General features: G+C 44.9%; 1 protein-coding gene across 1 annotated transcript in view; it reads left to right on the forward strand.

Moving 5' to 3' along the window:
* CDH23 (cadherin related 23) overlaps nucleotides 1-24,408 on the forward strand; it is a 606,235-nt gene that overhangs the window by 356,559 nt on the left and 225,268 nt on the right. Inside the window, exons 12-13 of the mRNA XM_020994435.2 lie at nucleotides 6,370-6,519; nucleotides 7,971-8,129. Of these exons, the coding sequence (XP_020850094.1) occupies nucleotides 6,370-6,519; nucleotides 7,971-8,129 (309 nt within the window). The remainder of the gene's footprint in view (nucleotides 1-6,369; nucleotides 6,520-7,970; nucleotides 8,130-24,408) is intronic.

Raw genomic sequence — 24,408 nt, forward strand, 5'->3', positions numbered from 1 at the left:
ATATGCCAGGGACTGTGTGAGGATTTAGGGGTACAAAAACAAAGATGAAACAGCCCCCACCTCCACAGTGTTCAGACAGGTCCACAAGGCCAGTGCTCCATGGCCTGACCCACCCCCCAATGCCTGCTGGTTCAGCCCAGTCACTCACAGGCTGCTGTTTGCTCAGCCCACCTCGGCATCTTTGCTCAGTCTGTTCACTCCACCTGGAACACTCTCTGCTAATCTGTGTGTGTGTGTCCTTCCTTTTCTCTCACACTCAGCTCAAGACTCATCTCAGCCAGGAAGCCACTGCTTAATCCTACCAAATTGTTTGATCTTGGTTTTCACTGCGATAATTTGCATGTTATTAATATGGCTGTCACAAATATTCTTCATTCATTGCGTGGCTGTATGTACCCAATTCTCTAGCCAAATGTCTAGTAGCAGGACAGTCATTCTTTCCTTCCTCCCTTCCTTTTCTTCTTCCTTCCTTCTTTCTTTTCTTTCCTTCTTTTCTTTCTTTTTTCTTTTCTTCTTTCTTTCTCTTCCTTTTTCCTTTCTTTCCTTCTTTTTTCTTCTTTCTACCTTTCCTTCTGTTCTCTTCTTTTATTCTTTTTTCTTCTTTCTACCTTTCCTTCTGTTCTCTTCTTTTATTCTTTCTTTATTTTCTCCCTTCCTTTTTTCTTTCTTTTCTTCTTTTGTTTTTTCTCCTTTTTCTTCCTTCTTTCTTTCCTCTTTTTTTCTTTTCTTCCCTTCTTTCTGTCTTCTTTTTTTTCTTTTTCTTTCTCCATCCTTTTGGCCACTAGGGTAGGCCAAATCTTGCCTCTGACACTTCATAGCCAGGTGACCTTGGGCAAATTCCTTCCCTTTCCTAGCCTCAGTTTCCTCATCTATAAAATGGAATGAATAATATCAGCATTATCTACCTTATGGGGTTGTTGAGTTAATACATATTAAGCACTTTGCAATCTTGAAAACACAATATGTCAGTTATCATTATTATTATTATTGGAGTCATACTGTGAAGGGCTTTAAATGCCAGGCTAAGAAATTGATATTTTGTTTCATAGACAATATGAAGCACCATTGATGATTCACAAGTAAGAAAGGGACATGGTCAGACTTGTGCTTTTGGAATATTATTTCGGCAGCTGTGGAGAGGACATATTCAAGAGGAGATAGACTAGAAGCAGGAAGAACAGTTAAGATGCTGTTGAAATAATCCAGGGAAGAGGTCATGAGGACCTGACCAGGGGCATGGGGGGGGAGTGGGGGTTGGCTGTGTAATAGAGAGAAAAGAACAGATGCAAGAGATGTGGCGGAAGCAAAGTCAACAAGACTTGGCAGCTAATTGAGTGCAGTGGGAGGGGCAGAGCCATCAAAGCCCCTAAATTGTAAACTTGAGGGAAGGGACAGACAGTGAGGCCAACAAGAGAAATGGCAAAGTTTGAAGGGAAAGAGGGATTGGGTGGGGAAAGGACAAATTCAGTTTGGGGCATCCTAAGTTTGAGATATCCACAGGATATCCAGGGGAAAATGTGTGGTTTGTGCTCTTAGACAACATAAAGAAATAGTAGGGCTAGTTATACAGTTGTTATTTTTTTTAAGATCTTAATTGAGCCTGTGGGAACAGACAAAATCACCAAGGCAGAGAATCTAAGGCCAGAAAAGGACCTAGGACAGCGCCTAGGACAAGCACTCATAGACAGCTTGAGATGGATGGTGATCCAGTAAAGGAGACTGAGAAGGAGCAGTCGGATAGACAAGAGGAGAACTAGGAGAGAGAAGGAGATGGCCCAGAAGCCAAGGAAGAAGAAACCATTCCGAAGGAGGCTGTAGTTGATGGGGGCAAAAGCAGTAGAGATGTTGGAATGAAGACAGGGAAGAGGCCATTGGATGTAGTAGTTTAAAAGTCATTGATCACATTGCACAGAGCAGTTTCACTGACACAGTGAAGTCAGAAATGAAATTATTAGGGGTTATGAAGGTTTGGAGAAGCCAAGTCTTCTCCCGAAGCAATCTCTCCCTTCTCAAATCCTACTAGAGTAATTTTCCTGGATTGCTCCTTTTGGCTTATATCTATTATTGGTCTATGTGTTCTATGCCCATCCTTTCCCAGCCCACTCCCAAAGAACTTGGAAGGCTCCTTAAGAGCAGAGAGGATGGCCTTTTTTCATCTTTATGTCCCCAGTGCCTAGGCTAGTGTGTTGTGCATAGTAGATAGTTCGTGGAAAGCATTAGTATTGAACCTAGAAGATCTGTATTTATGTCCCAGTGTTGAAACTTATTAGTTTTATAAACATGAGCAAGTTCTTGGTCATAAAATCACAGATTCAAAGCTGGAAGAGATCTGAGAAGCCATTGATTGCGACCCCCTCATTTCATAGATGACGAAAATGAGGTACTAGATCCCACAGGGAATGACAGAAGCAGGATTTGAACCTATTTCCTTTGATTCCAAAACCAGGACTCTTTCCACTGGACCATTGTCCCCATGACACCAGGCTTTGATAGGTAAAGTCTTGTCTTATCTTGTCCAGAAATAAACTGTCATGTCACTTCCTAGCTGCTATTTCTAAGTCATGCCACCCTCTTTGCACCCACACCTTTCTAGCTCCTTTTTGTATGTTATCTTTACTAATTAGAATGCAAACTCCTTGAGGACTCGCTTGTATTTGGATCCCCAAGACTTAACACAGTGTTTGGCACATGGCAAGTGCTTAATAAATTCTCTGTCTATCTGTCATCTATCTATTGATCGAGCTATCTATCTGTCTGCATATTGGTCCATCTATCATCTATCTATCCATATCTATTTCTCTGCATGTCAGTCTATCTCTCTGTCTATCCATCTATCTGTCAGTCAGCATCTCTATCTATCTATCCACCTATCTACCACACCACTTGTCAGAGTCACATTTTTTTCCTCATATGTAAATGAGGATAAAAATGCTTGGATAACCTAACTCACTATGTTGTCGTAAGGGAGGTAATCTGTGCACGATACACACACATAGACATATACATTTATATACAATTATTACTATTGCAATTAAAATTTTAATTAGCTGGGGTGAGGGCATGTCAAAGAGTGATAGTGGCAGCCCTGGCTTAGAGCAGAAGAATCTGGTCCTGAGTGTTGACTTGGGAATTGGGAGACGGTGGTCTGGGATATAGAGTACTTCCTGGCTCTTCTTCATGTTCTAATGTAGGCCACTGACCAGTCAGGTGTATCCCCAAAGCTGACTGCCAAGGGAATTGGGGAAGGGGCATGCAACCATGTGATCTCTGTCCCGGATCCTTGCTTAAGTCTCCCCCATGAGTTGCTGTCTTGTCTCTCTGTCCTGTTTCTCTGTCTTGTCCCTTTGTCTTGACTTTGTCTGTCTTGTTTCTCTGTCTGTCTTTCTGTCTTGTCTCTATCTCTCTGTCTCTCTGTCATGTCTCTCTTTGTCTGGTCTCTGTGTCTCTCTTGTATCTCTCTGTGTCTTGTCTTTATCTTGTTTCTGTGTGTCTTGTCTGTCGGTCTTGTTTCTCTGTTGCTCTTGTCTCTCTGGCTGTCTTTTTATCTTCACTTTGCCTTGTCTCTGTCTTGTCTGTCTACCTGTCTTGACTCTCTGTCTCTTTCCTTCTCTCACCACTTTAATTTCATTCCCACTTAGAGACCATGGTAAGTAACTTAGAGACCCAGTAGGAAGAACTGGATCAGGGAGGATCAGGTAATAAGATGTCTTTGCTCGAGTATCTCCCCATCCTCTCCCTTATCTCTGCAAAGGGGTCTCCAGAGGCCTGAAGCCTCTCCCATCCCTGTGGGACTGGAGGGATGGGAGCATCTCATCCACAGCTCACTCCCTCTAGAGGCCCTGCCAGGGAAGGACTGGTCTTTAGGTCCAGGAGAGGGGAGAGAGGGAGATCCTCTGTCTCTGTCACCTGCTCAAAACTGTTACGCTCTGACAGCTTTAGCTATTAGTGACCCTTCGGGCATTTAATTGATACCCTCCTAACAGGATGGAGTCCACAAGGGGTAAAATTGAAAATTCTCCTGTTAGGACCAGAGAGCTTTACCGCCATGGCCTATACCAGGTCACAGTCCAAGAAGGGGAGAAAAAGAAGATTTTTAAGTAAGAGAGTCTTGCAACAGCCATGTGCCCTTGGGGAGAAGGGTCCCCAAGGATGGTCAGGCAGATGCAGGAGAGGGAACCCAGGCAGGGTAGGAACCAAGGTGGCCTCTACATATGCCACCAAGGTAGACTATCTATAGCAGATGGCATACTCTATCGAATTTAACAATTCAATTGGACAAACATTGATAATAAGAGAAACAACAAAAATTTATAGAGTGCTTTAAAATCCACAAAGTGGTTTCTTCACAACAAGGTGTGGTGCAAGTATCTTTATGCCCATTTTAGAGATGAAGAAAGTGAGGCTTAGAGAGCTTAAATGTTTTGTCCACAGTCACCCCTCTAATAAAAATCAGAGGTAAGGTTAAGAAATAAGTCTCCTACAACTGAACCCAGAGTTCTTTCCATGCACCATGCTAGCATAGATGGGGGAAGAAAAGTGGCACAGTAGATAGTGTGCAGGGCTTGGAGTCAGGAGTTCAAATCTGGCCTCAGATACTTACTAGCTGTGTGATCCTTGGCAAGTTACTTCACCCTATTTACCTCAGCTTCCTCATCTATAAAATGAACTGGAGAAGGAAATAGCAAACCTCTCCACTGTCTTTGCCAAGAAAATCCTAAATGGGGTCACAAAGAGTTAAACACGACTGAAAAATGAGAAACAACAAAAATCATAGGTGGGCATGTGCTGTGCTTCTGAGACCTGAGGAAATACTGGGCCCATATGTGCCCTTTGCCCACATATAAAATGGTCAGAACCCAAGTGACTTAGTGACAGACACTGCATTTCCTTGTGTAATAGCAAGTGGGTTCTTTATGTTTGTCCCTCACCCTCCAAAAGGCAGCTGTTTATTTCATCCTCTTCAGAATAAGACTTCTAGGAGAGAAGCTGTATTATTGAGAGGGATGAAGCCGTCCATGACATCGTCCCCACACTCTTTCTCATGCAGTAATGCACGAAGTAGGGCTGGGGAGGGGGAATAGCTACAGGACAGCCAATGGGAGCCAGAATGGCAATGGGGTCTTCACCCTTACAGACCAGGAGATCCTGCACAGGCCAAACAAGGGACATTATACAGGAATCTCTCCTCAGGCAACAAAAAGAGAAATTTCCACCCTCACTGACCAACGTAATGTTTCCCCCAATTCAGTACTATCTGTCCAAAGGCATTACAGTGAGATCATATCTCAATTGGCAGAAGATCCAAGCAGCTTGTCAGTCAGTCAACAAGCATTTCTCAAGTGCTTGCTATGTGCTAAGCACTGGACATATGGGGGGGGGGGAAGCCACTGTTCCTGCCCCCAGGGAGCTTACATTCTAATGGGGGAGACAACATGCAAACTATCACGTCCATACAAAATGTAGACAGTGTAAATGGGAGGTGAAGATCCTAATGGAGGGAGAGAAAGGAAACTAGGAAAGTCTAGGAAAGGGAAGACTCTTGCAGAAGGCAGGATGAGGGATGAGTCTTGAAGGAAGCCAGAAGGTGGCACTAAGGAAGAACATTCTAGGCATGGGGAACAGCCAGGGAAAGGTGTGATATGTATGGGGAGATGGAATGTAACATGTGAGGAGCAGCAAGAGAGTTAATATCACCTCCTGTTAAAGTGACCTACCAAGTGATTGCAAAGAAACTCACGTGAGCCGAGGTCTTCATCACTGAGTTCATGCAGCCCATTGGAAAGGACTGGGGTCTTCATTGGCCACAAAGGTGTTCTTTTAGAAGGAGGTTGATCGGCGTCTATACCAGTATACACTGCCAGTGATGGTTGGTGTACAAGAGTTACCACTGATGACCAGTGTTCTTGATATTGATGTCAAGAGAATAGATGTAGTCGTGGTTCCTAGGATTGCTGATCTGAGGAGATGACCATATTGCTATATTATGACAGAATTTAGCCAATCTTAACTGGAAAGGCCCTAAGATCCAAGCCAAAAGAGCAAAGTGAGGATTTCCTTCCTTCCCATTTGTTAAGTCCATATCAGTATTCCCATCCTCTAAACCATTTTTAGAAAAAAGTCCAATAAGTTAGATAGATATCGAACTCCCTCCAACCCCCTCCTGAGGTTGTTCCAGACCAATCTTGTTTGTTGTTACTTCCTTACTTGCTACCCCTCTCCTTATGTGGCTTTGGTCTCCAACCAAGCTATCACCATCCTGCTCCACCCTCCCCAACTTATCTTCTGCCTAGACCCACATTCCCTGTGGCCCCAGCACCCCAGTCACCTGTGTCACTGTGTCATGGAGTTCTTTGCCTTACATTCCTTCAGGGTCTCAACAGCATGTTTGAAGTATATCTGGTGGGTAACAACTCTCACCACTTCATCGTCTCCCCCACCTCCATCCAAGGGAAGGCTGACATCCGAATGCGAGTAGCCCAACCACTGGACTATGAGACTGTCTCCCGTTATGATTTCGATGTAAGTATCCTCCTCTCCTCTTTCTTTCTCCTTGGGTTGAAGTGGAGAGTGCAGATTCAGGCAATTGAATATGATAATATAATATCTCTAATATCTCTGAGGGCCTAAGATGGGAATGGTCCTGAGTCAGGCAGGTGAAGAGACTGGGGCAGGTTAACTTTCACCAAGGACAACAAGAGAATTTCTGCAAAGCCAAACCAGTGGATGGTTCTTCACAAGGACAGACATGAGAGAAACCCATTTCTGAGTAATGGTAACAGCCCATCACTAAGATTCAGGAGTTAAATGCCAGAGCAGATTCAAGTTCACCCCAGAAAAATGCTACCCACTGAACAAATTTCCTGACAACATATCAAGTTAGATAGTGGTTTGGGCAGCTGTATCTGATCTTTATGCATAGGCTGAGTAGGAGGTGGCTGACTATGGAATATGAGTTGAGAAAATTACCACAAGGTCTCTTCTAAGACCCCAAATCTCTCACTTTGCAGATACCATCCACCATTAGCCCTCTTTCAGGGTGAAAATTATTTCTCCCTGTGAATCTCACTACCCTGAGAATGACAGGAGTACAGGAGGGAGAGGGGACACTTTTGGACATTTCAAGACAACAAAATATGAAGGCACAGGTTACCTGGGGGGGGAAGGGGACATTGAAAGAGTGAGGTTTGAGTTCAGAATGGAAAGAGAAGGGTGATCCAAGACCTACTTCAAAGAACCGCATCAGGTCCAACTCTGCAAGTGGCCCAGCTGCCCTGGGATTCAATGGGACTTGGGCTTTTTGGTAAAGCAGGGAAGAGGTCTAGAGGGGGCAGATCTAAAGGACCCTGGATCCAGGGTGCAAAGATGCCAAGATCAGAAATGCAGAGAAGAATCCACAAGCAGGAACTCGGGTATTCTCAGAGCGATGCCCATGGCCCAGGCTAGGAGTTGGGGAGGACTCATGATTCCTGTTTCTCTGGAGCTGCATACTGACCAATCAACAAGTAGAAACAGAGGTGCCAACCTTCTCAAGTCCCCTTCCTTCCTTTCTCCAAGCAAGAGCTGCCACCAAACACAAGGTAGCCACCAATAGGGAAACTACACGTTTGCTGAACATAAGCCAATGGCATATGTCCTTATCAGACTAGGTGATGGGGGTCCAGGTGCTCACGTTCCCCGCTGACCCAGTCCAACATCAGTCCTGGCAGGCAGGGCCAATAGCTCCAAATGGCTTTCCAGAGAGACCTGCAAAAGCAGCAGTTGGAAGAATAGAACCAGGCCATCATCCCTTCTTGAGGTGGGGGGTGGGTAGAGAGAGGCCCAAGAAAGACAGGTGGGTAGAAACTGAGGACAGATATTTTGGGTTGAGATGGGTAGATGTTCCTCACCCAGTAATAATACACTGAAGGATGATGATAGCGATACATTCGGAGGCAAGGTGCTCACCCACCCTCTTTCTTCTCCCTGCCAAGATGTTTGCCAATGAGAGTGTGCCTGACCACGTGGGCTATGCCAAGGTGAAGATTACCCTTATCAATGAGAACGACAACAGACCCATCTTCAGTCAGCCACTATATAATGTCAGCCTGTATGAGAATGTCACTGTAGGGACAACGGTCCTGACAGTTCTGGTGAGTCCTTCTGTCCTCCTCCTCACAGGTCAGTGATCTCCTCTAGATGGCTAGATTTGATAAGGCTGGTAATTAATAATCATCATCATATCATTATATTATTATTTATATTGTGTTTTAAGATTTGTGGAGCACTATATATATATATATATATATATATATATATATATATATATATATATATATTTTTCACAACAACCCTGGAATGGAGGTGCTATTATTATCCCCCTTCTTACAAATGAAGAAACTGAGACAGACAAAGATTAAGTGACTTGCCCAGGGCTGCACAACTAATAAATGTCTCAGGCTGGATTTGAATTCGGGTCTTTCCGGTTCCAGGCCCAGTGCTGTCCATTGCACAACCTAGCTGCCTCATCCAGCTGAATTTTACCCAGGCACCTTGGGCCATCCCTGGACATCTCCAGCCCCCAGTATTAGCCCTGACCAAGATTATGTATTCAGTTAATGTGTATTGATTGCTGGAGAACATCTAAGACTCTGCAAAAGACCAGGGCACCACTGGACAAAACTGAGCAAATGGTGTCCAAGGATCCAAGAGGAGAATCCCAAAGACAGAATGAACTTATACCTGAAAGTGATGGGGGAAATCTGCCCAATTGGGAGAGGCGTTTTAGCCATATGCCTGGAAAAATGCCCAACCACCTCTGGGATAGACGTCCTGTGTTGGCTAAGGTCATAGCCCCTAGGAAAGCAGAGGCAAGTGAGAGGCTTAAAGGTCCCTAGCCATCTAGAGTGGGCATACATCTGTCACCTACAACCTGTATCACCTTGGACAAATTATTCCTTCTCTCTGGGCCTCAGTTTCCTCATCTATAAAATGAAGGACTTGGACCACATGATTCTTAAGGTCCCTGCCAGTCTAAATATGTGATCTTACAGTGACTCCAACCTATATTCTCCCTTCCTCATTCTCTCTCTCACCCTAGGCCCCAAATTCAGGTGCATATGAATGTTCCCATTCCATTTCTCCAGATTCCCCACTCCCACCCCTAAGCAGAGACAGGAGAATGCCTCTTTGGCTCATGGGGTCCCACATTTAAGTGTGTTTACTCTACAGACAGATGGCGTGAAACTGTATTGAGCCCCCGGGCTCTTCCCATCTGACAGTTATTAATATTTCAAACAGATGTTTAGCTAGTCAGGCTGTCAGACGCTAAACTATAAGTCTGTGCTTGCCATTGGTTGCTTCGCCTCCCCCCACCCTCTGGCTCTGCCAGCCTTCACTGAGGCTTGCCCTTGCCATAAATCAGCCTGTGCACGATGCCACCCAGGGCCTCCAGACCTAATATGGAATGCTGCTGTATGAGGAGAGTCTGGGGATGGCTGTTGGCACACTCTTGACTCTGCTCAGCTCTGGAGTACAGATTATATTCACTCATTCATTCAGCAGGAATGTGTTGAAAGCCTACTGTGTGCCAGGAATTGTGCTAGATGCTGAGGATAAAAACACGTACAAAAAACCCAGTTTCTGCCTTCAAAAGAATTTACTTTCTATTTGAGGGGGGCAGGGAGAAACATGCCCCCAAAAAAATTAAGCATAAAGTATCTACATGAAGAGGAGAGTCTGAGAGGTGAACTTGGAACCAAGCCACCATGTCACTTTCTGGACATTTCCAAGCAATGCCACGTGCCCTTAGACCATCCTCCTTATCCTCCTCATCCTCCTTCTACCAGAACCTTGTACTCTGCCCCTGGAAGAAGGCTAGGCTTTAATAGGGGAGCTTTCACCCTACCTTGCTCAGAATCAGACCACTATGTCACTTTCCATTCATTTCCAAATCATGCCACTGAGTACATCCTTCCCACCCCCATCACCCCAACACACACACACACACACACACACACACACACACACACACACACATACCTCCTCTCCTGCCCCTCCCACTTTCTAGCTTTCCCTTCATGGTTGTGTCCCACCATTAGAATGTAGTCTACATAGTAAGTGCTTAAGAAATGCTTTATCACTCATCCATTCTGAGGGGAAGGGGTCTAGCAATTGTGGAGATGAGGAAAGACTTCCCGTAGGACGTGGCATCTGATTTGGTCCTTGAAGGAAGCCAGGGATTCTAGGAGGCAGAGAGTATATTCCAGGCACGGGGATGGCATTAAGACAGGAAGTCAAATACTACATGTGGACCAAGGTGAGCAGGCCTATTTGGCTGTGCATCAACGAGAGCAGTGGCCTGGAATCAGATTGGAAAAGGACTTTAGATGCCAAAGTGAAGAGTTGGTATTGTTTTCCTAGAGGTGTTTGGGAACCACTGATGTTCATGCAAGTGATATGGTCAGACTCATACCTCCAGAATAACAATTTGGAAACTGCATGAAGATGGATCAGTGAAGAGAGAGACTGATCACAGGGAGGCCAATTAGGAGGATATTGTTAGAATACAAGTGAGTGGTGATGAGACTCTAACCTCGGATGGCAACTCTGTGAGGGGAGAGAAGGAGACAGAGAGCTGTGAGTGAGATTAGGGGGGTAGAACCAAGACTTGGCAGTTGATTGGATATGAGGGGTAAGCAAAAAGAAAAGAGTTAAGAGTAAAAGACTTTGGGCAATGTAAAATGCTATGTGGTCAGAGGACTTCCTCTTATGCCTCTGCAACAGGGTTGGACATTCTGCCCACTTGCCATGTGCCTGTACCCTGGGAGGAGCCCTTCAAAGGGAAGCATCGTGTTCATCGTCCTGTAACTTTGGGCCTTGACACCACCCAGATATCCTGGTCGACAGAGAGACACCCATGGAGAGTTCCTGCTTCCTAGTGAACTGAGTATTTTTCCATCAGTTCAGACCTATGATTTCATCAGCGTGAGGAGCACCCTTTCCTCAGGCATCTTATTTGTAGCTTATTATCTTAGTGGGGTTCAATTTGTGTCAGTAAAGGAGGTCCACATTTTGACGCTCTTGCCAATGGCTCTAAAGCATCCTGCAATTGAGTTAAATCAATTTCACCTCCCAGGACAGCCATGACAGTCCATATGTAAAGGACCTGAGGAGTTCAGTGGGGTCCCAGTTCAATGTGGTCCAACGGAATTACGTGACAGTAAAAGCAGTGGACGTGATCAGTTGATGTGATCGATAAGAGCTCAGTGGTGAGAAAGGGGGAAAGAGGTCCCTGTCTTGCTCCACTTGGCCCCTGGTCAAACCACCTCCAAAGGGCTCTTTTCCATTTGGGACGCCACATTTTAGGAATTTCTTCAGGATGAGACTAGAACATGTCCACAGGAACATGGTTACAAAGGTAAGAAAACTAATAGTGAAGGTCTCTCTATTAGTAAGCACTAGATGCAGGATTGAATCCAGATCCTCTGACTCCAATGCCAGGAGCCTTTCCATCATTCCACACTGCCTCTGAGATGACCTCTGAGGTCCATTCTAACCCTCAGACTCTGTGAGTCCATGACACTATTCCATGCTGGGAAGGACAGGTCTTACATTGAACCCTTCACTATTCTAGAACTCAGTACTCTAGTGTTTCTACAGAGGAAGAAGATAGGCCATGGGAGAAAGACAGCTGTAGCTTTTACCTAAGAATAACAGCAGTAAACTCTTATTAGGCACCTTAGTAGTTTATTATTAGGTTAACTTATTAGGTTCAGAGATCTGTGCCAGGTACCTGGGGAAGGATGGATAAGAATTCATCAAATAAGGATGCGTAGGGAGAACATTCATACCAAATGTCAGGGTGTGGCAACTGCCATCCTAGTCTCATCTCACCCAAAAGCACAGACAATAGCACAAAGAAAGACAAAAGGGAGGAGGATTTATGGTATCTTAGTGGAGTTTGGGGCAGCCAGGTGGTGCCAAAGTGCATAGAGCACTGGACCTAGAGTCAGGAAGACTCATCTTCCTAAGTTCAAATCCAACCTCAGACACCTAACTAGCTGTATGACCCTGGGCAAGTCACTTAACCTGTTTGCCTCGGTTTCCTCATCTGTAAAATGAACTAGGAAATGGCAAGCCACTCCAGAATCTTTGTCAAGGAAACTCCAAATAGTGTTGTGAAGAGTCGGACATGACTGAAAAACAACCAAATAGTAGAGATTAGAACATTTTGACTAAAGTCAAGAGTGAATAGAAAGGAGTAATGTGAAACAAGTTTGGGAAGATGCCAGATCATAAAGGGCCTTGAATGCCAGCAAAATAAGTTTTAATTTAATTTAGTAGGCTGTAGGGAACTGATGAAGATTTTCTGAGCAGAAGAGTGATGGGCTCAGATCTCTGCATAAAAATACTAATTCAGGGAATTGTATGAAGGAGGACTTGGACAGGGGAGGCAGTAGAGTCAGGAAGATGTCAGTAGTCCATGTAGCCAGTGATCAGGGTTTATCCTAGGGTGGTTGCAGCAGGAATGGAGAGTAAGAGAAAGCAGAGATGTCACAGGGGTGGGATTAACCCCAAAACCCTGCTCAAGTCAGTCTTCCTTTCTATCTCTAGAGTCAATGTGTCACAGAGGATACAGTGTTGGCCCTAACAGTCAAGAAACCCTGAATCTGGCCTCATCCACTTATTAGCTATATGACCCTGGGCTCAGATCCTCAGTTTCCTCATCTGTAAAATGGAGATAATAATAACACCTACGTTGTTGCGAAGAACAAAGGAAATAATATATACTATATATAAATAAATATATACCATCTACTAATAATAAAAATAAATTGACTAATACCATACATATATAAACTAATTCTATAATTATAAATCTATTATATAAAATATATAAATATGTTATAAAATATAAAATTAAAATAATAAAAATATACTATGTAATAAATACTATATACAAAGGAAATAATATATACAAATACTCGGTAAACTTTAAGATATATCATGTATTATCATCATCATCATCATCATTATTATTATTTGTTATTATTATTATTATTATTCCATTCCCCACCCCCTACTCAGGAAGAGAAGTGGGATTGTTCAGGCTGAGGAACTGCCTTGGATTTGTTAGCACACTAACCACTGAAGAACCATGGCCCACCCCTAAGCTATCCCCTCCGGCTGCTGGGGAGCCTGGGATCTGCCTCTAGGCATAGAGGTAGCTTTTCTCCTGGAGGTACTGAAAGAATGGAGCAAGGCAACCCATTCAAAGGCAGCCCTGGTGAAGCCAGGCTACATCCAATAGTGAGAAGGCTCGTTGAGCCGGGACAGAGGCACACCTACTGCTAACCATTGTGGCCAGTTTCTCAAAGGAACCTGGCCAGATCATCTCTTCCCTTAACCTGAACAGAGAAGGTGGTGGCCTGGAAGAGTGGGGAGAGAATCAGACGGAATCCCTTGGAATCATTAGCTAAAAAAGACCTCAGATATGTAGTCTAACCATCCCACTTTGTATGGGAAGAAACTGAGTCCCAGAGAGATAAAGAGGTATCTCTCAAATAAAGCTAATTAGCAACAAGCCAGAAGTAGATCCCATGTCTCAGTTTCCCCTTATGTAAAACTAAGGAGTTAGAGTAGGTTATCTACCCTTTCAGACTTTTAAGAGTTTATCTGAAAGAGCATCTGTGCCTTCCCCAGTTCCACATACCCCCCTCTTTCAAGACTTGCTGAAGAAGGGCAGCAGCCCTGCTGGAGGAGATCAGAAACCTTGACCATGGTTCCTCTAAAAATGCAAAGTGATGAGATCGATCATGAAAGAAGTCCCAATATGGGGAGATCTTTACTGATTCTGGATAGCTCAAGATGCACCCCCCACCCCAATAATCACTCAGAGCTGCTGTTGAATGACAGAATCCTGTGCTGTCCCAACTAAGCCCCTCACTCACTGTGGCAATTCCCTTAGGGCATAGGCTGAGCCCAAGCCCTTGCCTTGTATGGGCAGGCTCAGACAGTCAGTCAGTCAACAAGCATTTCTTAAGCACCTACTATGCGCCAGGCATAGCACCAAGCATTGACAGCTAAGATGTGCATGGAAGGGCTGGGAGATGGTATTTCTGGATGACATCAAATGGCAAGGTCAGGACAGGCTTCCCGAGGCAGTCAGATCTTGCTATCACTGCCCCCTTCCTCCAGAAGAGCACCCAAGGCAAATGGCACCCTCTCCTCTGTGGTGCCTCCTTCTCACTCTCCCTCCCTTTCTCCAAATCTGTTTGATCCGAGGGATGGCAAAGCCCTTCCACCCAGCCCATCTGCCTGGAAGTCTTTTGTTCCAAGTCTGGTGAGGTTGTCTGTTAGCAGCGCACGCAGAGAGGACCTTGCAGATGACACGCAGGGGCTCCCGTGAAACTGGCACCTGCCTGAGGGGGAGCAGCAGGAAGGGAGCCCTGGGGTGGAGAAGGGGCTGGGAGGGGCTGCCAGGATCTGCCTTCTCATAGTCAGGGGAAGACTGCATCATGTTCCCAGGTTCAGAGACCCTTTCTGCAGGAACTGGGTGCCTGGCAGGACCTTCATGAGTCTTTGGGAAGGACGAAAAGGAGGACATGAAAAACTGAGACAAAGGCAGCATTAGTAGATATAGATATGGTTTTATAGTATTATTAATAATAATAATAATAATAATACTAGCATTTGTATAGTGCTTTAATTTATTTGATCCTCACAACAACCCTGGGAGCTGGATGCTATTGTTATCCCCATTTTACAGATGGGGAAACTGAGGCCAGGAGAGTAAGTAATTTGCCCAAGGTTACACAGGTAATAAGTCTCCAGGGCAGGTTTTGAACTCAAGTCCTCCTGATTCCGAGTCTCACACTCTTGCCAATGAGCCACCCGGCTGCCTGTGTTGGACTTGGAAGTTTGGAAGGCCTGAGTTTTGAATCCTGCCTGAGACATTTAACTGGCTATGTGAAGATGGGCAAGTCAACCTCTCTTGGCCTCAGTTTTTCTTCTTATGTTGCAAAGATCAAATGACGTGATTTAGATACAGTGCTTTGTCAGTCTGAAAGCCTTGTATAAATGTCATAATTTTTGAAAGGGTCCTCAAGGGGCTTCCTCTGGCCTCAAGCTGCCTTCTCCCCATCTCCCTCTTTTTTCCTCATCTTGGGAGAGCTGGGAGAAAGCACTGGAGGCTGGAAGGAGGTCACACATGCAGCCGAACCTCAGGGCCATTCTTACTCATGGTGGGGTCAGGAGCTTTGGAGACTCACTCCCCTTTCTGTCTAGGGCTGGTTCTTTGCACCTGAAGTATGTCCCACAGGTCAGATCACCTCCCTGCATTCCCAGCACCCAATTATAGTGGACAAATTTGTTTCTTTCAAATTGGAAACACCTGAAGATTGTTATGCTCAGTTCATAATCCCACCCCATCACTTAAAAACCAGGCTTGTCCTACTTGTCGTGTTGTGATAGGAACCCTCAACCCACTCTGTCCTTCCCTCCCCTCTCTCATGGCTCCAAAGTCAGCCTCGAGAGAACCCGCCTGCTGAGTGAGAGTCAGGAATCGCCAGGAACATGACCCACACACTGTCCTACCTTACCCATTCTGCCCCCTACTCCCCCCATCCCTGTCCTGCCCAGCTCAGCTCCTTAATGGGGCTGCACTCTTCTCACACCTCCCACACACTCACTTAATTTTGGGGAAGACCAAGTGTTTCTGTCTCCTTCACTGCTAAAGGGGATGAAGTTATAGCTGCTTGCTCAGAGACTGTGAAATTCCTTCTCCCTGACCTTTTATGTGATGTTATTAAAAGGTTTCATGGCCAGTTGTTTCAGAAAAAAAATTAAGAAAAAAAATAAAGTATTTCAATATCCATCGAGAGCAGGGACAGAATCTCCTGAGACTGGCTTCTCTCCTGCTTACTTCTCCCTCCCCCAACCCCTCACCACCCCCTCTGCTTGCCCTCAGGTACTGCCCTTCCTAATGCTGGAAGAAAAATGAGTTCTTTTTGAGAGGCCTATTGTTTAACCAGCAGAAAGGGTCATCTGGAGTGGTTACGGAGTCTCCCCCACTAAAGGGACAGAAAAGGCATCCTTTGGATTGGAGAAGAGTGAGGTGTGTCTAGGTAACAGCTAATCTGAAAGGACTTAAATAAACAGCAAGGTCACAATGAGTCAACACTATGATGTCACAGATGAAAAAATGCATATGATTTGAGGCAAAAGGAAACATCCAGAATGCAGGAGGTGAGAAAGAGAGTCCTGCTGTACTTGGCTTACATCAAGTGACATGCAGAGGATTGCCACTAGCTCTGGGTGCCACATTTTTTATTTTTTTTTAATAAAATTTCATTTTTTTCAACCAACAAATATCTGACTCCTCTCCCTCCCATATCTCCCTCCCCTACTGAGAAAGAAAGAGATAGATGAGCCCTGTTACAAATATGTATCATTGAACAAACAAATCCCCTCCCTGGTTGTGTGTGTGCGTGAGCGTGAGCCTGTGTGTGTGTGTGGGGGGGGAATCTGTGCTCTCAGGAGGCAGGCAGCATGGTTCATCATGAAGCCTCTGGAGCTGTGATTGGTCAGGGGGTTGATCAGAGTTCTGAAGCCTCTCAAAGCTGTTTGTCTTTATAGTATAGTATAGTATAGTTATGCTATAAAATGATCCCTTGGTTCTCACTCTATATCAGTTCCTACAAGTCTTCCTGGATTTCTTCGACACTATGTTTTCTTCCTCCCTTCCTCCCTTCCTTCCTTCCTTTCTTTCTTTGGCAATTGATGTTAAGTGACTTTCCCAGGGTCACACAGCTAGTAACTGTCTGAGGCTAAATTTGAATTCAGGTCCTCCTGACTCCATGTACCAATGCTCTATCCACTGCACCACCACCTAGCTTCCCCATTCTTGTATTTCCATCCCAGTATTCCACCCCAGTCCTATATCATAAGTTGTTCAGTCATCCCCCACTTGATAGGGGTGCATCATTTTAAGAAAGGCATTAATAAGCTAGTGAGCCTCAAAGGGATTGGGGGGGGGAGACAACCACAATGATAAGGAGGCTCAAAACCACACCCAGTGATGCTCTGCCCATATCACAGGATTGTATCGCATATCACATCGTACAGGGTATTTTCTGAATATGGGTTGAACTACATAATAATTAAAATTCACTAGCATATATGCATACACACACACACACACACACACACACACACACGGAGTCCCTTAAAGTTTATAATGTTTTCTTTTTTCCGCATGGGATTAAATAGTACAACTATAGTTGGCCCTTTTTCATAGATTAGGAAAGTGAGGCTCTTAAGAATAGATAAGTGTGACCCTCTGAGAGAAAGTCATAAATAAAAGGAAATGTGGATAGAATCAATGTTCATTGACTGAAAGACTCATGCTCTGACCAATACCCCACCTCTCACCTAAAGAGTTTTTCTGCCCATGGTCTTATTGATTTCAGCCCCACCTTGAGAAAAGGCCTTGATTGTCCTGGCCAAATAATTCCTCACCAATGTAGGCACTGTGCTGCTGGTCAGCCTCTCCATTCTTAACTCATCTGGGCTTTGGACAGGTACCATCCCTTGCCGAGACCACACTTGGGGTCTTTCTTTCCTCTTAGTAGAATCTGTTTGAGCTCATTGGTGTTTTCTTGTCATTTTCCAGACCCCTGGGTCACCTCCACACCACAATGAGGCGCTGACATAGTATTTGGAAAGGTCTATAGCATGGGCAAACTAACTTCCGTACAGGGAAAATTTACATGCAGACATGGACAAGCCCTACCTAAGAGAACACGATGGGGCTGGGTTGTGATCTTTATCAACAGGCATCAATATCAAGACCAGAACAGGGATTGTTATGGACATTACTTTGCTTCAGTTCCTACAGATCTTCCCAGGTTTCTTTGAAACCATCCTTTTCAGCTTTTCTTTCAGCAATAACATTCAGTTACATTCATATACCATCATTTGCTCATTGAGGGGCACTCCCTTAGTTTCCAGTTCTTTGATGAGTTGCAAAGAGCTGCTGTGAGTGTTTTTGTACATATGGACCTTTCCTTCTGTCTTTGATCTTTATCCTCCCACCCAATTTCTTGATACTTCATTCCTTAAGCAAGTTAATTCTCTTTCTAAACTTGTTTTCTCCCCTGTAGAAGTATGTCATATTAGATATCTCTAAGGTCCCTTCAACTGATCAATAAACATTTATTAAGCACTTACTATGTGCCAGGCACTGTGCTGAGCCCTTCAGATTTTAACTCCTATGATCCCATGTTGGGAATTCCACGGCCCACATCGAAGCGCCTTGTCCTTGCTCACTTCCTCCTTAGGCTTGCCAGTCATGCCTTCCACAATTCCTAGGAGTCTCTCAAGAGAGGGAAGTTGTTCTGCTTTTCCGGGGTCACTCCTGGCATCCCAGATCTGCCTCCACATTGTAGCTGAATACTTTATACCTCCTAGGAATCTGGGAGAATTTGGCTGGCGTAACTTTACCTCTGGTTTTCTCCCTGATTAGTTAACCCTTGGATGAAGACCCTACCTCACCCTATTTGTATCTCCTGACAATCCCCTTTCTCTTCTAAGCCAACAGCCTGGAGAAGAGTTCAGGGAAGGGGTATATTATCTACAGTTTGCAGCTTCTAATAGGTCCCTCATTCATGCAGTTGATACTATCTCTGTTTCTCACCCTGCTTAGCCCACCTTACTGTTGCTTCATTGATTCAGCCTTTCAGGGGCTCACTGGGACAAGAGAATCGATAGAAACTTTTTCTTCCCACCCCCAGACTCCACCAGTTCAGGCCAAGGTTGAGAGGTGGAGGAAGAGTAATAATGTGGCCCTTTCCAAGCTGGACCGGAGAGCAACCAACATCAATATCGTAGCATTTAAAATGCTGATCACCTTCCCTTTCAGCTGGCAGGCTGCATGTAGGGCCGGCTCTAGGAGTGGCTCGGGCTGCCCACAGCTTCCAGACCCGGAGTACACAGAATAAACTTGGCCCTTCCCTGTGGGACCACAATGCAGAACTTCGGGACTGTGTCTTGGTCTCTCTTGGTCTATTCTATTCCAAGAAATGGGCTGATCCTTCTGTGGCTCAGTTACACTCCCTGGTCTCTCAGACAGCCTCCCTCCCTCTCTGAATACCCTGTCATTCTGATTCCCGGCTAGGAAGGCACTATCTCCCATGATTGTTTTCTCCAAGCATAGGCAACCTCAGACAGGATAGGGGAAACCTGCTTCATTAACCCCTTCTATAGGGGGCAGATGCAAAGAGCAATAATGGCCTGAGTCTCTAGGTACTTGGGTCTTGGCCAGGCTTCCTTCCACATTTCAGTCCAACCCAACAAACATATGTTGAATACTCACTATGTCCAAAGGCCTCTGCTTGGAACCGGTGCTTAGGATGAATTACTCTTAGTCTGCCCTCACATAGCTTATACTCTAGCACAGGCAATGCGAGAAGCTCATTAAAGCACTTACCACGTAATATTTTGTGTTATACAATGCTAAAATACCAAATGAGTGGTGGAGACACATAACTCTGCCCTATAGGAGTTCAGGTCACTCCAAGGTGGAGTGATCAGGGCATGTTTCATGGAGAATGTGGGGCTTGAATTGAGTCTAGAACCTGAATAGAAAGGAAGAAGAAGAGAAGGAGGAGAAAGGAAAGAATTTGCAGAATGGGTTTATAAGGATTATGGACAAGAAGCTCATCCCACTTCTGGCTATCCCCCAATCCTTAGCTGCTTCTTCTTCATATTTCTAAGCCCCTGACTCCTGTCTCCCATGTTCTTCAGGCTGTCAACAGTCTTCATTATAAAAATAGTTAGCACTTACGTAGCACTTTAAGACTTGCAAAGCACTTTATAAATATCTCATTGCATCCTCAGAACACCCCCGGGAGTCAGGTACTACTATTATCCCCATTTTATGATAAGGAAACTGAGGCAGATAATGGTTAAGTGAATTGTCCAGAGTCACACACCTAGTAAATTTCTAATGCAGGATTTGAACTCTCAGCTTCATGAGGATAGGTCTAGCACTCTACACCACCAATGAGCTGCTTCAGTCTTCTATAATCATTAGGGTACTTGCAGGTCTCTACCAAAATCCTTGTTTGCCTAGCTCAACCCAGACTTTACCTCTTAAAGCAGAGATACCCATCAGTTCTAAAAGGTGCAAACCATTGTCTGGAATCTGACCAGCAAAATTTCTCTCTCACTCCAGTCAAATTCTCACTTTGGGGCCAATACCAGGGCCTGAGAGGCTGAATGAACTCCCCTGTGAGCTGGGGGCTGTGAGCTCCAAGAACAGACTAGGCAGACCCCCATAAGGTCAGGTTAACCGGGGTTGGCCACTGATGCTGCATGGTCTTGTTATTTTTCAGTTAGTTTTTAGCCATTTTTGATTCTTTGTGACCCCATTTAGGGTTTTCTTGGCAAAGATACTGGAGTGGTTTACCATTTCCTTCTCCAGCTCATTTTACAGATGAGGAAACTGAGGCAAACAGGGTGAAGTGACTTGGCCAGGGTCACACAGCTAGGAAGTGGCTGAGGCTGGATTTGAACCACAGAAGAGGAGCCTTCCTGACTCCAGGTCTGGTGCTGTATCCGCAGCACCACCTACCTTCCCCATCACTGCAGTTTGGAATGTCCAAAGAAAGCTCTACAGAATTATTAAATCTCAAACTTGCAAGGGAACCTAGAGGCCATCTAGTCCAACTAATAGCTGAATCAGAATCCCCTGTGCCACATACCCAACCAGATGCTCATCAGGCCTTGGCTTTAGTTCTTTTAGTTGGGGGTATGCTCTACCTCCAGAGGCCATCCATCCTGCTTTTGGATAGCTCTCATTGGTAGGCCTTTTTCCCTTGAACTGGGTCTAAATCCTCTGCACCACCATTTCTGTCCATTACTTCCTGCTCTGTCTGCCCTCTGGGCCAAGCAGAATGAGCCTAATCCACTGATGCCCTTCGAACCTTTCAGGTACTTGAACTCAGTGAGCATGTCTCTCCTCAGGCTTCTCTTCTCTAACCTAAGCTATTCTTGCCAGGAGAATGTTTTCTAAAAGTTGTCCATGACCTATATATCTCAAGGTTCCTGTTGAAGATTTAAAGCCTCAACCCCGCTTAAGACCTCTCCACTCATGGCTCAGTATGCTTTATGATGCTACAACTCATCACATCCTCGGGGCCAGAGGTCTCTTATGGTATCTAAACTCTTTTTGTCCCAGACTCCTTCATCTAGTCCTTTCCTGGCATTCTTGGCAGTTTGGGGGTAGATCCCAGGAAAAGAGCTGATAGTAAAATGGGGAACCTGCTCCCCAAATCCTAAAGGCCATTTAAAAGGATCACCGATACAGGGCTGGGAGGTACCTCAGGGATCATCTAATGTAACACCCCCATTTTACAGATGAGAACCCAGAGAAGTGACTTTTCTGTACACAGGGAGTAGGTGCTGAGGTCAGCTTCTCTGAGTCCTTTCTATTACATCACATGGTCTCCTGTCCTTGACTGTTGGGTCAACTAAGACAGAAGTCATGAAGTGTGGTGGGGCTGCCACCCTCACTCCTGGAGATGCTCCAGGTGTCCTAGTCTCAAGAACAAATAAGCATCTTACAGGGAAGGCAGGAGCAAAGAGAGTCAGAAAGCAGTCCTGCATCCCATGCCATAGACTCTAATTGGCAGACCAATGGACAATCACCTACTTCATCCCTTTCTTCCATAAAGCTGGTTTGAGAGAAGTCCTACAGAGAACTTTGGACTCTTAAGGAAAAGTACCCTCTAGACATCAGCCATTATTAGTCCTTGCCTTCATTTTTATAGCTAACTTGTAGTTTCTCAAAGGATATTTATCCACTTTGGGAGTTATTTCACATGAGAGCCTTCTCTTCTCCTCCCACTTGTAATGTTTGCCTGCTACAGTGCAGCCAGCTATCAATTAATCAATTATAAAGCACCTACTACAAAAGGACAGAGGAAGACAAAGTCAGTATCTGCCTTTGGAGCTTATAATCTATTGAGGGGAGACATGTCCATGCGTAGGGTAGAGAAAAATTAAACATGATATAGTTTGGGGAGCAAGTTCTAGCAGCTAGGGGTATCAGGAAAGGCTTGATGTAGAAAGTGTCAATGAGCTGTGATTTGGAGGAGCCAAAGAGATGTAAAAGGCAGAGGTGAGGAGGGAGTGCATTCCAGACATGGCACCCAGGAAATGGATTGCTTTGTATAAGGAATAGGAAGAAGGGAAGTTTGGCTAGACCATGGTGTCCTTGAAGGGGGAGGGATGTGTAATAAGGTGGAAGGCTGAGATGAAGCCAGGTTCCAAAGGGCTTTTAATGGTAAACAGAGGAATTTATACTTAATCCTGGAGGTAATGGTGAGCCACTCCAGTTTATTGAGTGGGAGCAGTGAGAGATATTGTCTGACCTACACTTTAAGAAAACCACTTTGGCAACCCTGTGGAAGATAGATTTTGAATGTATTTGAAACACAGAGACCAGTTTGAAGGCTCTTGCAGTAGTCCAGGTAAGAGGTAATAAGCCCTGAGCTAGGGCAGTGATCATCTGAGTGAAGAGAAGGGGATAGATATGAAAGATGTGGAGGTAAAAATGCCAAGATTTGGCAACTCAATGGATATATGGACTGAGTAAGTGCAAGGAGTTGACATTAATGTCAGGGTTTTCAGCCTTGGGTGGCTATGTATCTGACCATGTTCCAGACCCCAGCAGAAATCAGTTTTTTTTAGCATTTGTGATTTGGCATTGTGCTTACTCTTCTTTCCCCCTGTTTGCATGCATAGGTTAGGGTTTATCAATCACTGTCTGACAATGATAGCAATTAACAACAGTAATAATTATTATATGTCTGATACTGATAGAAATTATACAATAATTCCTCATTAATTACTGTAGGCCCAAGATATAACATGGACTCAACAAGTAAGGTCAGGCCTGGACTCAGTTGCATAGGACCAGAGAGGAAGGGTGGGCTGGTGACCCACTGTGCCCTTTGCCCAAGGAATATCAGGAGCCCCAGTTTTCATACAATCCCCTACAACCTCCTTCTGCCCTTCCCCTTTCTCTCCCTCTCTCCTTCCATCTCTACATCTCCCCCCTCTTCCATTGGCATCTTAATTGATCTCATTGTTCTCCAACCCCTTGAGACTGGAGACTCCAGCTGTGCTTAAACAGAACAAAATCTCTTCCAATTTCCCCACCGTTTAAAAGAAAATTGAATTCTTTATCTGCAGTGGGGGGAGGGGAAAAGGAAAAGGGGGGCCAATAAAAGACTGACAGGCTAAACATAAATAGTTAAATAATCTGAGACTAGCTTCTAAATTGGCCAAGAAGGCAAAGGCAAACAGATTCTTGCCTTTTGTTTTTGAAGGGGGAGAGGAGAGAAGAGACTCTCATGGTTGTATTCCTTGTTCCTTTCCAATCTTATCAGTTCATCTTTCTAAACAAAATTAAAGAGGGAGGGGATGGTGGGGGGGAGGAAAAAAAATGCCAGGAGGAGAAAAGAGACATCGTGGAGTGATTGGCAGCTCTGAAGTCCTGTCTGTCTGTCAGGCCTCAGTGCTCTTTGGCTGTGTTTATCTCTTTAATCTAAATATCAACCCGTAAAAGCGAAATGGGATGGAATAAAAGTCATGACGGGCACGAGAGAGAGAGAGAGAGAGAGAGAGAGAGAGAGAGAGAGAGAGAGAGAGAGAGTGCTAGCTACTGGTGGCAGCTTTTAACCACCATTGCCACTGTCCTAGGTCCTGATGGAGCTCTCATCAAAGTCTCGGCTTTCCAAAGGAGACACGAGGGGACAAAAGGGGGTTAGGGTTGAATGAAGACAGTGTCTAGACATGTGCTTACCCAAATACTGTCTTTGCTCTTCTCAACCTAAAGGAATTGTCATCATCCTTCCTGCTCAAGGAATCCTGGAACCTTTAAGGATTGTTTGATGCCATCCTGTCTATCCTCTGCCTCTAGGTGGGGTAGCTTGATTCTATTCTTTAAAATCTCCCATGACAGAGAGCCCATACTCTCCTCCTGTTGTTGGCCTAGCATTTTACAGACTCTCACACCAGGATGTCATTTCTGCATTTGACCTCAAGCCCCTCCACTGTGATTTAAGCTCGTTTGCTCTCACCTTGTCCTGAGAAGCCAGAGCCCTGGGCTCTAGCAATTGCCCTGTGACAAGTGACTTCTCCTCTCTAGGGCTCAGCCTCTAAAATGGGAGGCTGGACTTGCCAGGCATTGTCTCTGGCTGGCTGTCTCTGTGCCTCAAATTCTCTTCCTACTCATCTCTGCCTCCTGGCTTTCCAGGTTTCCTTTAAGTCCCAACTAAAATCCCATCTTCTACAGGAAGCCTTTCCCAGCCCCTCTGGACTTCTTCCTTTTAATCATTTCCTATTTATCCTGTATGTAGCTTG

Source organism: Phascolarctos cinereus, unplaced genomic scaffold, assembly GCF_003287225.1.
Source record: "Phascolarctos cinereus isolate Bilbo 61053 unplaced genomic scaffold, phaCin_HiC Scaffold_3;HRSCAF=262, whole genome shotgun sequence".
NCBI lineage: Eukaryota > Metazoa > Chordata > Mammalia > Diprotodontia > Phascolarctidae > Phascolarctos > Phascolarctos cinereus.